Below are 16076 nucleotides of genomic sequence, written 5' to 3' on the forward strand. Positions count from 1 at the left end.
CGAGCATTTAGAAGCGCAGCTGCTTACCTTCCAAGTCAGCAACAGTAAGTAGAACAGCGGGGGCGGGGGAATCAGCTGTGTTGCACAATTGATATGAGCTAGAAAGCAGGAAATAAAGGACAGGATAGGGTGGGGGTGGATGAGCGGGGCTAGCTGATCGTCAGAACTACCGGCTCACCTGAACCAGCAGCAGTCCACCACTGGACAAGACCTACAAGGGATGAACCATCGCAAGGTAGCTGAAGTGGTTGACATTGGGAAATCCTACCAGTGACTGGATAGAGCTGAACTAAAAGAGAACGCTAGTCGCAGCAGCACAAGAACAGGAACTAAGCATCAGCTCTATAGAAGCAGTGGTCTGCTGCACTAGCTTGGACCCAAGTTGCAAACTGTGCAAAAACAGTCCAACATATAGTGACAGGATATAAGTTTCAGGCAGGAACAGCATATATTGAAAGGCACAACCAAGTAGGTGGCATTGTGTACAGGGACATTTGCACAGTATATGGGCAATATTCTCCCAAGTCCGGATGAGTGATTCATGGAGAATAATAGGGCTAAGATCCAGACTGGAAGGCAATCAACCAGATAGTAACTTGATTTCAGTTTAAGGCTTTGAATCTGTTATTCTACTGAGTAAAAATAATACCTGAATAGATATATATAAGCTTAGCCCAGGAATAATCCACCTCCAGATATTTTAAATATTTCCAAAAAAAACCAAGTCGATGTTCATGTTGGCTGCGGTTAAACAAGTTGATATCCAAAACATTTGGGAAGGATTGGATAACTTGGCTCTGCATTAATAAAATATAACGTAAATCTAGCATATTCTGCAAATGAAAATGGTAATTTAGGAAAATAGAGTTCTTCATAAGGTTGATAGGGAATGCCTATACAGTTCTGTTGGCAGTCATCAATACTAATTTTAGAATTTGAATCCATTATTGAACATAAAGTAGGGCATGGTGGATAATCCTTGAGAGGTATTCCATCTGGATTCTAGCACTTATAGTGTCTTAAATTCTAGTAAAGCTTACAGCATTAATTATAAAATGCATAATTTATTTTAGCCATTATAATTGATAACTTGATAAATTTGTATTGTTCTTTTACATAAAAATACATTGCTAAATTGTTGTGTGATAGGAGATTATGACTGAGCTTCAAGGGATGATTACTGTAAATTTTGTGATGATGACTATTAACAATCTCCAGTTTATTCTTTATCAATTTACTTTGAAATAGATTATATGTGCTTATCCATACACATTCATCCTATAGAAATCTTTAAAGATTCAATTCAAATATTGAATTTGAATTTCCCTATCAGAGTACTGGATATTAACATGATGCTTTCTCAGCTGCTAAGCAGAGGGGGAAAAAAGCTATTGTTAACATTAATTATCTCTGCAAAAATGTATTTTTTTTCATTAATGTTTTTAGAGGATGAGCACCTCCATATAATAGAGGATTTCCCTTTGAAAAGTAGATATTTTCCTGAATTGCTTTTTACCAATGAAGGGAAAATCCAACTTTAACATTCTAATTCAAAATACACATTAAAGATGTCTAAATTATTTTTCTTTTCCAAAATCATACTTGCTAGATAGAAATTAATACAACTTTCTTTCTTTTTTCTTTTTGTCATTTTCATGGAATGTGGATTGTTTTTCATTATTCTAGAAAGATTTTAGAAATCAGCATTACTTTCCCACAACCTATAGGAATTTCATCCTAGAAGACATTTGATTTGTTTCTACCACATTTCTTTCTTCTCTTTCTTCTCTCCCTAAGCTCATGGATTTTTCCCCGGAACCATTTTAGGGCATTTCTACCTGTCAAAGACTCCATAGCTTGCATGTTATCTTTTAGAAAGATTCTTGGAATGGCAAAATTCAAAGTTGAACATGGGTGTGTTCCTTGCTGAAATAATTCTTAAATCTTGGCAAATGTTTTTTAGATTGATTTGCAGAGCAAAATATAATCCAAATGGGAAATGTAACATATAACTTTTTTTCTGATTAGTTTGTTATACCAGAAGAAATGCTCAATAATTCCTTAATATCTGAATATTGGAAAAGTGTTTTAGCAGTCTAATAGTAGGAAAATGATAAAAATCAAACAAATATTTTGAGTAAAAAGTTAAAAAAATGGTATTATCTTTGAAAAGCTGGAGTAAAATATATAAATTAAATTTAAAAATTGCTTTTTTTGTTCATTACTGTTTTGAAATGAGTATATATAAAGCAGAGAGAGATTACCTGTTTAATTTCCTTTTTTCAGTTATATGGGAATTGGGCTCTCAGCTCAAGGAGTGAACATGAACAGACTACCAGGTATGATGAAAAATAATAATTATTATTTTTTTAAAGTTTATTATGATATATTAATCCATTCAACTTTTCTTTCTTCTAGATGAGAACTATTATCTTTAATATGGTTTTTGTTGCTTTTGTTCAAGCTATAGTTTTTGTTGGTTTTTGTTCAAGCTAAACTTACTCCAACATTTCAAGAGCGATTTGCAGGAAGATAATGCAGGCCTTCCATGCAAACACCATTTTGCATAATAGAACTGAAAAAAGCACTCTGTAATTCAGTATAAATTTCATTTGGAATAGGCTACTCATATAGATGGGTATTTTTGTCCAAAAAAGAGGATATTCAACATGCCACAGTTATGTGAATATCTTAGCTCTGCTTAGGAAGCCTCAAAATGTAACATTTTGACAAGGAAAAGGAGTTGAGTTGCTAATAGAGAAATCGAAAAGATAGTTTTTACACTATTCTGATGCTGATTTCACTTTAAGCACAATATATTTGAGGAACATTTCCTAAACAATTGGACCAAAAAAGAGTTATCAGTAACATAGATGTTTTTCTTAGCAGTTATTTGAAACACTTCTTGGAAATTGTAAATGCTTTGGAGGAATTGATTGCTAATTATAAAATAGAATAGAATACTTTATTGGCCAAGTGTGATTGGACACACAAGGAATTTGTCTTGGTGCAAATACTCTCAGTATACATAAAGAAAAGGTACATTCGTTAAGAATCAAGAATCATAACGTACAACACTTACTGATAGTCATAGGGTACAATCAACAATCAAATCATACTAGGAAACAGTCAATATAAATTGTAAGGATACAAGCAACAAAGTTACAGTCCTACAGGCACAAGTGGGAGGGGATGGGTGATAAGGAGTGATGAGAAGATTAACAGTAATAGAAGTGTACACTTTGTAAATAGTTGAACAGTTTTGAGGGAATTTGTTTAGCAGAGTGATGGTTTTCGGGAAAAAAAATGCTTAAAGGCTTCTGTGTTGGTAATTGCCCAAATTGCACTGTATTTTTCATTTTGTATATGCATGGTGGTTTAAATTACCACCCTCAAAAAAAAAAAAATTAATCCTTTTTTTCTTAATTGAAATATAGCTAGTTGTTAGATTAATTTATGTATGGCTGAATGAGTGAAGGGCTTCAAACTGAACAGACAAGATGATGTACATACTGGCCTTAGCCCCTTTTCTCGTCCTGACTTCGATGTATTCTGCCTGAAAACTGAAGACAGAATTTATTCATCTGTTTAGTACTATTATTGATACATTTTGGAACTGTTTTATAAGAGTACTGAATCACATGAAATTCTCTATGCTAGTTCAAGCAAACATATTATATAACACTTTTTTAATTTCTCAAATCATAGTCTAAAAATCTAGACTAGTTTTTATAATCAGTCATTCTTCACTGCTAGTCAGTCTCAAGTACACTTATTTTTGTAACAGCATAAATCCTAGATTTAGTTTTAAACCACAAAAAAAAATCTTAAAATGCATTTTAAATAATAATTAAATAACTTGATACATTCTAAGATTGGTTGTGATTTTATCCCCGGCACCGTGTATTCTAACTGTCCTTAAGCAGTGGAGAGGAAATGCAGAAAATATTTGTGGTGTGAAAAGTTTAACAACTATATTCACATATTTCAGAGTATGTCTCCTTGAAACCAGGGGAATTGTTCTTGAAAAATCATATTTATAAACTTCTTTATATGCATTTATTTACATTTCTAAAAATTGTACTGGGAAGGAAAATGAGAAGGGAAGAATTAATTTCATTAATTAATTTTATTACTTTGAACCAGATTTTAATTATTTGTTCTCATACAAAATTCAGCAGATTATTGATGCGAATGCAGAATGCCAAGAGTCCATACATAACTTTCCATGCATCATCTGATTTTTATGCTTCTCTAGCCTCAGATGCAGCAGACAGTGTCATGTTGTAATGCCAAAACCAGGTTCATTTTCAAAGTCGGTTTACTGAAGATTTCTAAACTCTGTTAATTTATTTGTATAAGGCTGATACAGCTAAATAATACAGGAATGTGTGAGAAAATTTCAACCTAACAGCATGGTGAACAGGCCAATAACAATCTTGATAGAACTGACACTAGAGAAGATGGGAAGGGATGGGACTTGGGAAGAGAAGAAGGGAAGAATACTGTTTCCTAGGTACAAAGAGAACATTTCAGTAACACTTCTGCTGCTTTCAAATCTTGCACTGAACAAGAACTTCACAGTCAGTTTTTACATGCCAAAATCTTTTAATCTATGGCCTGTGCTGAATCTGGGACAAATTATTTGATGAATGGGTGGCAACTATAATTAAGGGAACTTTTGTGTAACTCTTGTGCGCCAATTAAGGCCTTTCCTGGAGAACTTGCTCATAGTCACTCATGCCTGGTCACCTTTAATTTGGACTATTGCAATGTGCTTTTCATGGGGCTGTCACTGAAAATCACCCCAAAGCTTCAACTGGTTAAAAAATGCAGCACTTTTAAAGTGATGGGAGCCTTTAACTTTTCCCATTTAACACCTCTAATGCAAGAGCCTCACTGACTACCAGTTTTCTTCTGCATGTAAAATAAGTGCTGGTTGTTACCTTAAAGCTCTGTATAGCTTAGGTACTGATATTTATGCAATCATCTTCCAGTGGCTTCGACTCTGGACCCTTAGGAAATGTCATATGCAGGAGTCATACCAGTAAGCTGTTTTAATTGTAGCCCCTTTCTCTGGAACCGCATTCTTTATGAGGCCAGTATGGCTCTAACCTGTTTTCCCATTTGGAAATCCATTAGGCCATTAAATTAAATTAAATCCATTAAACTTTGGGAATAACTTTGTGGTGACAGAGACTATGTTTGGAAACTTTAGGCTACTCCTTAGAGTGCTGTTATTCTGTTTTGATATGGATTTTACTACTGTTATTTTAATATTCTTTCTTATTTATTTTATTCTGTAAGTTAATTATACTATTTTTTAGATTAAAGCAGCATTTACATTACAACAAATAAATAAATAAACATTCTTCCTATCTAATAGCTCATAGTGCTGCAAACACACACAGCTAACTTATGTATCCATGATACCTTCTGTTTCTTGAGCTCAGAAGCACAATGTTTGTCTTCCTGTCTTTATAAAACATTTTTTTAAAAATTCTTGTATGTTGAGGCTGAGACAGTCCAGACATTTAGTTGGCATCCAGCCTGCAGCAAACTAGTAGGATTTGATATAGTATTTGAATCTATTGAAAGAATAATTAAATTTAGATGCAGCTCAATCTATTTCTGGGCATTTTATGATATAGTAAATACTTCTTTTTGTCTTTTTTCTAGGTTGGGATAAACATTCATATGGTTACCATGGAGATGATGGGCACTCATTTTGTTCCTCGGGAACTGGACAGCCCTATGGTCCAACATTTACAACTGGTGATGTCATTGGTTGTTGTGTAAACCTTATCAACAATACCTGCTTCTACACAAAGAATGGGCATAGTTTGGGTATGAAAAAATGATTCTATTTTGTGAAAATATCAAATACTGGATGATAGCAAATTTGACAAATCTTTCAAAATTTTATATTTCTGTAATTTTGATTCAGAGCTTAACTCTTAACAAAAATATAATGGTTAAAGTTTGGCTCAAACAGATCTTGGTTTCTCAAGCAAGGTCCTTGTTAGTACCTCTCTGAGGGCTATGATCTGCTTTGGAAAAATGTAATATCAAGTTATCCATTTTAAAAGAATAAAATATTATTAGTTTAAAATGAAGCTACAGTTTTAATAGCATGCTTGAAACATGATTCTGTTCTGTGGGAATGGCATTCCTGAAACACTAAATGAATTCTGAAAGTGTTTCTGATCTTTTATCAATGAAAGTTCAGAAAACTTCATTCATTCATTTGTATAGCCACCCATTTCAAACCAGTGACTCAGGGGAGAAAGTAAAAACAATAACAACACAATACATTAAAAAATGAAATACAAGCAACCGCCAATTGCTGTTACTTGTTGGTTCTATGATCTATCATCAGTGGATGGCAATTTGATAATAGCTTTGAAATTTATATATATTATTTTATTGTAAATATAGCCTTTTAATATGATTGCTTTCCAGTTACTCTGGTTATTTCAAGAATTAATGTTTGAGTAAGTTAAATATTTTTCAGTACAGCTTAATTAAACAAATAAGGATATGGAATTATACATTCAGTGAAAAAAAATTGAAATGAATACATACGTGATAATTTCCCAGTTTTGGTTCTGTTGGTTTCATGTGTAATTGTAGTAAATACAGTTTTAATTTTCATCTCAACAAAAGAGAAAAACTAATAGACCTAATTTTATAGGGCAGTTTCTTAAGGTATTATATTTGATTTGAGAATGCTAGATAAAATATATAGCATCTTAGTAGAACAATTAGACTTTCATATGAATCGTTGATAACTTAGATAATATGTTGCCATTACACCCAGTTTTGAAATCTAGAGAGCTAGATTTGTATTAATTAAATATAATTATGGTCAAGCAATATGAAACACTAAAATAGTGAGCAAATTAAACAGAAGCAATAAAACAGTTGTGTAAAACCTTTGAAATTACAAGTTAAAAACAAAAGAAAAGCTCCTACTCATAATTCAGACACTTTATCCCTTCTGATGGAAATCATTGCAGATAAAACTTGACAGCTATGCTGTTGATGGCAGGATTGTGACCAAAAGTAGGAAAAATTTCCTCTCCCTCATTTGATTTTTTTTTTTGAGAGTAACTGAAAATATTCTTCAATGTATATTACTATGGGAGAGACAACAAAATGTATACCTGTTACGATCTCAGTTTCCTTCTGGCTTCTGTTGGTGAATGGGATTCTGTTGTAACATCCATCTAATATTGTTGAAGGTAAAGTATTGAAATGAGCCAAAGTGAAGGCATTATTAATATGCTGGCAAATAAAGTAGAATAAATAGCTTGCAAGTATCAAGTTTTTTCAATGAAAAAACCCACCCCAGGCAATGGGCTGTGGTATTCAGATCTAAGTGCTGAGAATGGTATCAAAAAGACTTTGAGGAGTTCAGTCTTAACTCTTTAGAACTAGGATCAGTAGAGAAAAGAGAAAAAGATTTCAAGACACAAGTCGGCTGAGATTTTTGTTTCCATGTTGATGAAATGTAGTGGCTTTCTCCTTGCAATCCTGCCATGCATACTATTGTTCAGTGTTTTCCTGTTGGTGATCTCATGAATACTGACATTCATCAATGCAAGAGAGGCCTTTAGTTTGTTAAGTTATTACCCTGCTGTTCTTTGAGACCTCCTGGAGAATTGCCTCCATATATAAACAATCTACTTTCTTTGGAAATATTTATATTTCCAGCCTGGTGAGCATTAACAACTGTTTTTTGGAGGTCCTCAGAAATCTCTCTTGTTTGAACCGTGACACATTTCTACATACCTGTTGTGAAGATCAATTTTGAATATCCAGAACACTGTTCTTTAGGCAGGACACTCCCCCACAACACACCTGATTATCATCCCATTGATTGAAGGACCTGACTTTAACTTTCCCTTCAAATGAGCTGATTTTCCTAGAGGCTCAGATACAATTATGTGACTTTGAATCATTTATTCGATAAAAATGAAGAAGAAGAAGATTTTTTACTCATATGTTTAATTGGATTCATTTTATCCAGTTCTAAGATTTCTGTGGAGAAGAAGTCACATTTTAGGTCATATTTATACAGAAATATTGAAAATCCAAAAAGATTCAAAACATTTAAGCACTATTGTATTAGATAGAGAAAAGAGTTGCCTATACATATTTGTCCTTCATATCTGACTTGATAAGGTGCAGTCTTTATGATAATACCAAAATAATTTGCTACATGAGAATTACATTTTTGCAGTAGCAGAAAATGTTAGCTGGAATGCTACATAAGAGACAGCGGTTATTTTACTGAATTTGGTAACAAAGCACTTGTTCGTCATAATATCATGTAACATTTAAATAATGCTGTATTTGTTTAAACTTGGACAAAGTAAGCATTGGAGAAATGTCCAAAGTTAGGTTTATTGCAATTACTTTGAAAATTTGAATAATATATTTAGTATCATAAGTTGAATAGTTAAGACCTGGTTATACCAGCAGGTCTGGATGCACCGGGAGATGGGTGAACTCAAAGGTTGCTCCATTATTGCTCCACTGTTTATTACCTTTCTTCTTTAGTTCTGTTTTTATACAGAACTATTATATTAGAGTTTTTAATATTCCTTAATATTTTAATTGTTTTAGGTAACAATTGTTTTATATCTGTTTTATTGTACTATTGTATGCTGCTCGGGGTCACTTTCCATGAGAAAGTGGTGGTCATACAAATTTGATAAGCAAGGACAGTATGGTAACCCTTTTCAGTTTGGTACACAGTAATGGAAGTATGATTCATAAGAATAAACTGAAAAAGTAACTTTTCAGATAGCTTTTCTTGAAAATGAAAATAAGAATTTTACTTGGTAAATTGGTGCTTGATAAATACTTAGACAATCCTTTACTTTCTGGCCTTGTTCATCACAAATGTAATTATATAAATAATGGAATGCGGTTGCTATTGGATGTTTTGCCTGTATAAATTTATTTTCTAACAAAAAGAAGTGAACAGCTGTTAATATTTTCTCTTGTATGGAGATATATTTTAACTACAAGAGCACTTGTGTTGACTGTGACAGCTCAGATTTTAATTAAATATTTCTTGATTACAGGTATTGCTTTTACAGACTTGCCGGTAAGATCATTGTATTTAAGTATAAAATATCTGTGCCCAAAGAGCATTTTCTTTGCTTACATAACATGCATTTTTCAGTTAATTCTATTTTTTTTTAATTATAAGAGCAAAGAGCATTTTAAAAGTATCAACATTATTTAATAAGCATTGGTTTATAATAATGGCAGAAGATTCTAAGGATTTGTGATTACTGTTTGGAGTTCTTTCTAACTTTTGATGTTTTGTCTGGAGGATTTGCAAATATAGAATTTTAAGTTTAGCAGTAGAGTACATCCTTTGCATACTGAAGGTCTCTGATTAGGTTTTTGGCATCTTCATAAATATAAAAAGAAATACTGACGAGGACATTTTTGTGCTGAAATCTCTAGGCAGCATATGGCTAGTTTTTATGCACAGTAATGAGGTAAAAGTACTACACTAGATTAATACCAATTCTGTCCTTCCCCAATCTGAGTTCCCACAAGATGAATGGACTTTAGCTTCCAGAATTCTTAGCACTAATACTGCTGTTCATTATGCGAAGTCCACATTTTTAGAGGACATCCAGGTTGAGAAACAGTGCTATAACATCTACATCACGTTATGAGAATGTATTGATTTTAGGTTTTTTTTTGTTCTGGTAGATTTGAAAAATATTGTCCACCACATTAACCCCGCAAAAGCAATACATTATTTTAGAATGTTTGTTATATTAACATCTTCATTATAAAACTTATTTTTTTGTTTTTATAATTTTTTATTCTCGGAGTCACAGGCTTGCTTCAGACTTCTTGAAACCTAGTTGCTGCTTCATTCAGTTCATAAGATTACCAAATCTCTATTGCCTATCCTGATTGGCAAGAAGTCTGCAAGTTTCACTGAGTGAAATTTTTCCTCCTGAGGATTTCTTAAATAGCCTTGAAACTCAAACATTAACTACTTAATTTTTCTGTTGGTGGAGCATGCAGAAGTTATTAACTTAACGATGTGGTTTTAATGCTAACTTCAAATTATTTGCATTTTGTACAATTAAATTTTATGTTGTAATTATCTCTTGCAGCCAAATCTATATCCCACAGTTGGACTTCAAACACCTGGAGAAGTGGTGGATGCTAATTTTGGACAACATCCATTTGTATTTGACATTGAAGATTATATGCGTGAATGGAGAACCAAAACTCAGGCTCAGATTGATAGATTCCCTATAGGAGACCGGGAAGGAGAATGGCAGACGATGATCCAAAAGTATGATTTGAAGATTATAATGAGTGTCTGTTTAAATTCCTATTCAAATTTGGGAGATTTTAAAACTGGCCCATTTTGGTCCTACAAATCTTGTTCTATATTTCTTGTACATTTGTGCAGTGAAATAAGACATGCAAATATGATTTTTATTCCTGAGAGGGTAATTTTATCTGATGTAGTTATCTCCATGTAAAACCATGCATTGAACTCCTTTGAAAAAATGTTACTGATTTTTTTTTGTATGTGGTAGGGCTGTGCAGCACTTTGGATTTGAAGGGAAAAGGGTAATACAGAGTTTCTTAAATATTTTTAAGGGCTGCTATGAGGACAACCATGAGCCTGGAAAAAGACATTGTTGTTTTAAAGACTATTAGACAGAAGGTACATCTCACAAACACACACATGTGTGCACGCACACATGCATACACACATACTCCTTGCAAAGCACTTTTCCCATCTTCATATCTGAAGCATTGCACAACTCTCATTATCTGATTACTGTAACTTGGTGGTGGCTGCATTGATTTCTGGTCCAAACTTGTTCTAGTACATCTAATTTAAAAGGTATTTTATGAGAACATCTTGAATCATTTTTGTGCTTGGAAATGTTAGAATTATTGTATGTTCACTAATTTCAAGTTTAAAAGTGATCTATAAAATGCAAATGTAGTTGGTAAAATTGTTTCAATTTAAGTGCTGCTCTTTTAAGCTTTGCATGCTTCATATTGATATTTTCAATAGGGTATGCAGCACATACCAGGAGAGGATAATTAGCATATTCTTGATTGTCACTAATTCCAACTGTACATGCCTTAATTCATACCATACCATGCAAATTAAGCAGAGAGCCCTGTCATTATGGATTCTTCACAATCATGATAGGGTATTTCATGTTATTGTGAATTGTTAGCACTGAAGTGTATTAAGAAGATACTGTTCTAGTAATTTGATGGGAAGATGGGTAGAATTATTTTCTCTTAATTATTTTATGAACAGTGTACTGCAGGTTTGATTCTGCTTGATTGAGGATGGAAAATTGTGTATATTTTTTCAGTGAAAGCTAAATTAACCCATGCCATTTATTACTGTTGCTGCTTTTCATTCAAAGCCATTTGTAACTAATAGTATGTTTTTGAATCACGAATCATGTGGACATACTTGGATAAATTTGATGGATAGAAAATACAGATAATCTTTCCTCTTTAATATCCAAAACTACTTTGTCTAAGACAAAGATTACTGTTTGCATGCACATTATTACGTGTGTTACGCATCACTATGTTACCGCTTCTACCACACCTCTCACTGTGCTAAACTATTTTTCCATTGTGTGTAATTCCATTTTATAGTCTTTGTTATCTTTGGCACTCTTGAATGTTCTGCTTAAACTATTAGGTTCCAACTGGTAATGAAGTGAATGTACATATGTATTTAAATGTACATATGTATCCAATTTTAAATTGAGAAAAGTTAAATACATATAACTTGTAAATACATATCATGATATCCTTATTTATATCATATTTTATAATATATTTTATTTTTAACTGTATATTAGAAGAAATGTAGCATTTTATTCAGAGTAAATTTACGTAACCTACTGAAAAAAAGTTTGTATCGAAGTGAATTTTCAAAGAAAAGAAATACTTGTAAATAAATTGCCTAATCAGTGGGATTAAATGGTAAAACTGCCTCCATGCTATATTTTGTATTAACTTTCTTTTACAGGATGGTTTCATCTTATTTGGTACATCATGGATACTGTGCAACAGCAGAGGCATTTGCTAGATCTACTGACCAGACTGTACTAGAAGAATTAGCTTCCATTAAAAATAGACAAAGTAAGCTTGAATAGTGCTGTGATGTTAAGTCTAAAAGCATTTAAATATTCAGTAAAAGAAATGCTTCTTCATAAGTAGCCTTTGGATTTCAGATATTATATTTCATTGATCACTGTTTTAAATATCTGAATAATCAATAGAAGCATGATTTTGTTTTACCAGAAATTAATTATGCACAAAAAATTGATTGGATTGTTACCTGATAAAAATAATGGTTATTTACTTAATTTCATTTTTTCACATTTATATTATGTGTTTATAAAAACAGCTGAATAAACAAACTGACAAAAAAATCCAACAATATGTAGAAATTTCTTTAGTACACTTCCAATGATGTAATGCTTACATGCTTTATTATTAGTTAATATCAATTTGCAGTTTAAAACAGTCTATATACATTGTCAAGACACCAATAGATATATAGCTTACAGTGATCAAAGCTATCTGGAATATTTTATATATTTTTGACAACACCGTATTAGCTCTAAAGCAGATTAAAATAAACAATTGTATGAATCATTTTATTTTATTTATTAACTTTAGATCCTAGTCATTTGATCTCAAGTTTAGTAAAACATAATTAGAAAAAGATTTGTGGGACCCAAGGAATATATCAACAACATCATAACAAAGAAATACATACTCTTACCAAGACTGGAGACAAGAGATCCAGAAGTATTAATTGTTGCTTAAACTGGTCCTCAAATATACATTTTTAAACTTGTACTTTTGTTTCTGCTAATAGGAATTCAGAAATTGGTTCTAGCAGGAAGAATGGGAGAGGCCATTGAAACAACACAGCAGTTGTACCCAAGTCTATTAGAAAGAAATCCTAATCTTTTATTTGCTTTGAAGTGAGTCTTTGTGTAATGCAGATGTTTGTAAATAAATAGTCTGGGGGAGTCTATTGTGTCCATTTTATAGTTTCCAAGCTCCTGTATCTGCAAATTACTTTACTGATCATCTGGGAATTTAAGTAGTTATATTCACTGAATGAATAACTAAATAATGGCTCCAAACTTTGCCCTATTTTTTAATTTCAAAAGATTAAAACAATTAAAAACTAGATTAAAATTTAAACATTCTGGATATGCATGTTGTCCTTGCTTAATTTTCTAATATACAGACTTCTGTGGGAGACAAAGAAGACTTCTTCCTTTATTATTTCATTATTTTAATATATCAATTTAGACACGTACCTAATTAAATAGATGCATAATTGGCCATCGTATAAAATAACAGGAAGCCCCCATTGTACAAATCTTTAGTGCTAATACTACAAGCTTGGTTTTTAAAATTATTGTTTAATCTTCATAAATAACTTCTCTTCGTGTTTTCCAGGGTACGTCAGTTTATAGAAATGGTTAATGGTACAGACAGCGAAGTACGGTGTCTAGGAGGTCACAGTCCAAAATCTCAAGATAGCTATCCTGTTAGTCCACGATCATTTAGTAGTCCTAGTATGAGTCCCAGCCATGGAATGAATATCCATAGTCTATCAACGGGCAAAGGGAGTAGCACGCACTGTTCTGGTGAGTTTGAAGAAGACGACATGCCGCTTCCTTATCTTCTTCAGAGTTTAGACTCATTTGTCACTTAGCACGTGGAATACTTTGTGTTGTGCATGCTAGCCTGGAATGTCGAACAGGAGAAACTGACCCTTTTTTTTACCAGTATCTACTTCATGGGTTACCAGCTGTTTTATAATACTCTGTCCCCACTACAGGTTGCACTTCTATGAACAGTCTACATAATATGATCTAGTTTAAACTAGAGGAGTTCTTGCTTTGTGTGATGTCATTTGTTTTCAACAATATTTGATTTAATAAAAATTGATATTCTGAAAGTTTGAAAAAAATAGAAATGGAGCAGGAGGAAAGAGAAAGAAAACATACTCAACAAACTGTTATAGGTGTTAGCATCGCCTTTATTGTGAGAATAAAGATCACTCAGAAATTTGTGTCATGATGTGCACCTAGAATAAGGGAAGTTGTTTATGGTACTACATTCTGGGAAAGAACTATCCTTTGAGCAGGACTGGATTTTAGGTATTTTAAGGCAAGAATCAGGATTTCTTTTAAATTAGCTTACCCTCTATAGTACTTGACGTATAAGAGGTATTCTTATGTGATTATAGCGTAGCTATGTCCATGTAGCTTATATTAGTTAATGCATACAAGCTATGTGAATTACATATACTGTAATCATGTAAGAATACATTCTATTAATTCAAAACATTATTTGATGCCTTCGCCTTTTTTTAGGTTTTGAAAATAGTTGCAGTAATGGAGTGATATCAAACAAAGTTCATCAGTCATATTGTCACAGTAAACATCAGTCTACCAGTTTAAATGTACCAGAACTCAACAATATAAATGTAACAAGATCACAACAGATCAACAACTATTCCAGGTACATAAATGTAATTCTGTCTGGTTCTATTCTTTTTCACTCAGCTGTCGTGTTTGTTTTCCTGCTCTCCTTTATTATACTCTATTCCACTCTTTCCTTGTTCTCCTCACCCACACGACAGTATTCCTGTATCAGTCTGGAGAGATGGAGGTCGGCTGCCACTGAGAATTGGGTTGATAGCAGCTTGGTATCAATTCTCATATGTGCATGTCAAGGACAACATAGGACAATGTTAATAGGTTAAGTATCATGACAAGAACTTAGCATCCCCCATCATGCATGGGTAGATTGTCTGCCTGCAAGCTTCCAGATTGCAAAGGAGAGCAACAAGAAAGCCCATGGCTTCATTTGATCTCCCTAAAATTTAAAGCTAGGGCTATTTTGTGTATTTTATCATTTTTTAGGCTTTTTCTAGAATCATTTAACACCATGTTGAGCTGCAAGATTTTCCCTATCAACTCTCTTATCTTGGCAAGAAAAGAGCTGTCTTACCGTAGCACAGGCTCTATTGAAAGAGTCAAGAATTGCAGGATGCTGGAAGCTATAGCTCAGCAAAACCTGGAGGCAGCATATTCCCCATCCATGGGCTACACATTGACTGCTGAAAACAGAATCTAACTGTATTGTGGATATATAGTTAAATAATGGTGGTATCCTGCCACATCAAGGTTGTAGATTACAGTATGATTATTTATAGATGAGATTTAATTCTAAAAAACATCCATTACTTTCTTCACAGCAATGATGTAGACATGGAAACAGATCACTATTCTAATGGAGTTGCAGAGACATCATCCAATGGTTTCTTAAATGGTAGTTCTAAACACGATCATGAAATGGAAGAATGTGACACAGAAATGGGTCTGCAATGATTTTTTTTTACCGATCTACCTTTGCAGATTGATTTTTATTACTGTTATTTGAAATGATTTCCAAATGATAAGAATACTTAACTCTTATGTCAGTTTATATATGTAACATTATCATGAAAATATTTTATGCAAAGTATACCTGAAACATACCATAGTATCCCCCAGATATGTATTTCGTCCATGTTCATACTGATGATAATAGGTCCAAAATACCTGGAGGGTACAGGCCACCTTTGCCTGAATACATAAATACTAAGTATCTCAAATATTGGAATTAGCATTATTTTTGTTCGATACCTTACCTGTGTCAGTTTCATGGCTCAGCTAAGTTGCAGAATACTGATGGGATTAGATTATTAAAATGGGGGTAAGCTCCATTTGTGTAGTATTTGATTAGGTAAGTGCTCAAAATGGAGACTCGGATGTGCTTAGTAGTTTGATGCTACTTGGTATGCTTCTTCACGCCATCATTTGATTCTTCCGGGTTGAATAGCATGTCTTAGCATCAACCACATAATTGCAAATGACTGATGTGAAATAAAGACATAGATTGAACAATGCCACAGTACCTCCTCTACAAATGTTTTAGAAAATGAATTATCAGTCTAC

General features: G+C 33.0%; 1 protein-coding gene across 1 annotated transcript in view; it reads left to right on the forward strand.

Annotated features, from left to right (window-relative positions):
* RANBP9 (RAN binding protein 9) overlaps positions 1-16076 on the forward strand; it is a 35739-nt gene that overhangs the window by 15415 nt on the left and 4248 nt on the right. The window contains exons 3-11 of the mRNA XM_026699547.2: positions 2287-2339; positions 5680-5847; positions 9096-9118; positions 10158-10342; positions 12071-12183; positions 12929-13037; positions 13525-13715; positions 14448-14595; positions 15335-15456. Coding sequence (XP_026555332.2) covers positions 2287-2339; positions 5680-5847; positions 9096-9118; positions 10158-10342; positions 12071-12183; positions 12929-13037; positions 13525-13715; positions 14448-14595; positions 15335-15456 — 1112 coding nt within the window. The remainder of the gene's footprint in view (positions 1-2286; positions 2340-5679; positions 5848-9095; positions 9119-10157; positions 10343-12070; positions 12184-12928; positions 13038-13524; positions 13716-14447; positions 14596-15334; positions 15457-16076) is intronic.

Source organism: Pseudonaja textilis, chromosome 3, assembly GCF_049901715.1.
Source record: "Pseudonaja textilis isolate UNSWEBS1 chromosome 3, rPseTex1.2, whole genome shotgun sequence".
Taxonomy (NCBI): domain Eukaryota; kingdom Metazoa; phylum Chordata; class Lepidosauria; order Squamata; family Elapidae; genus Pseudonaja; species Pseudonaja textilis.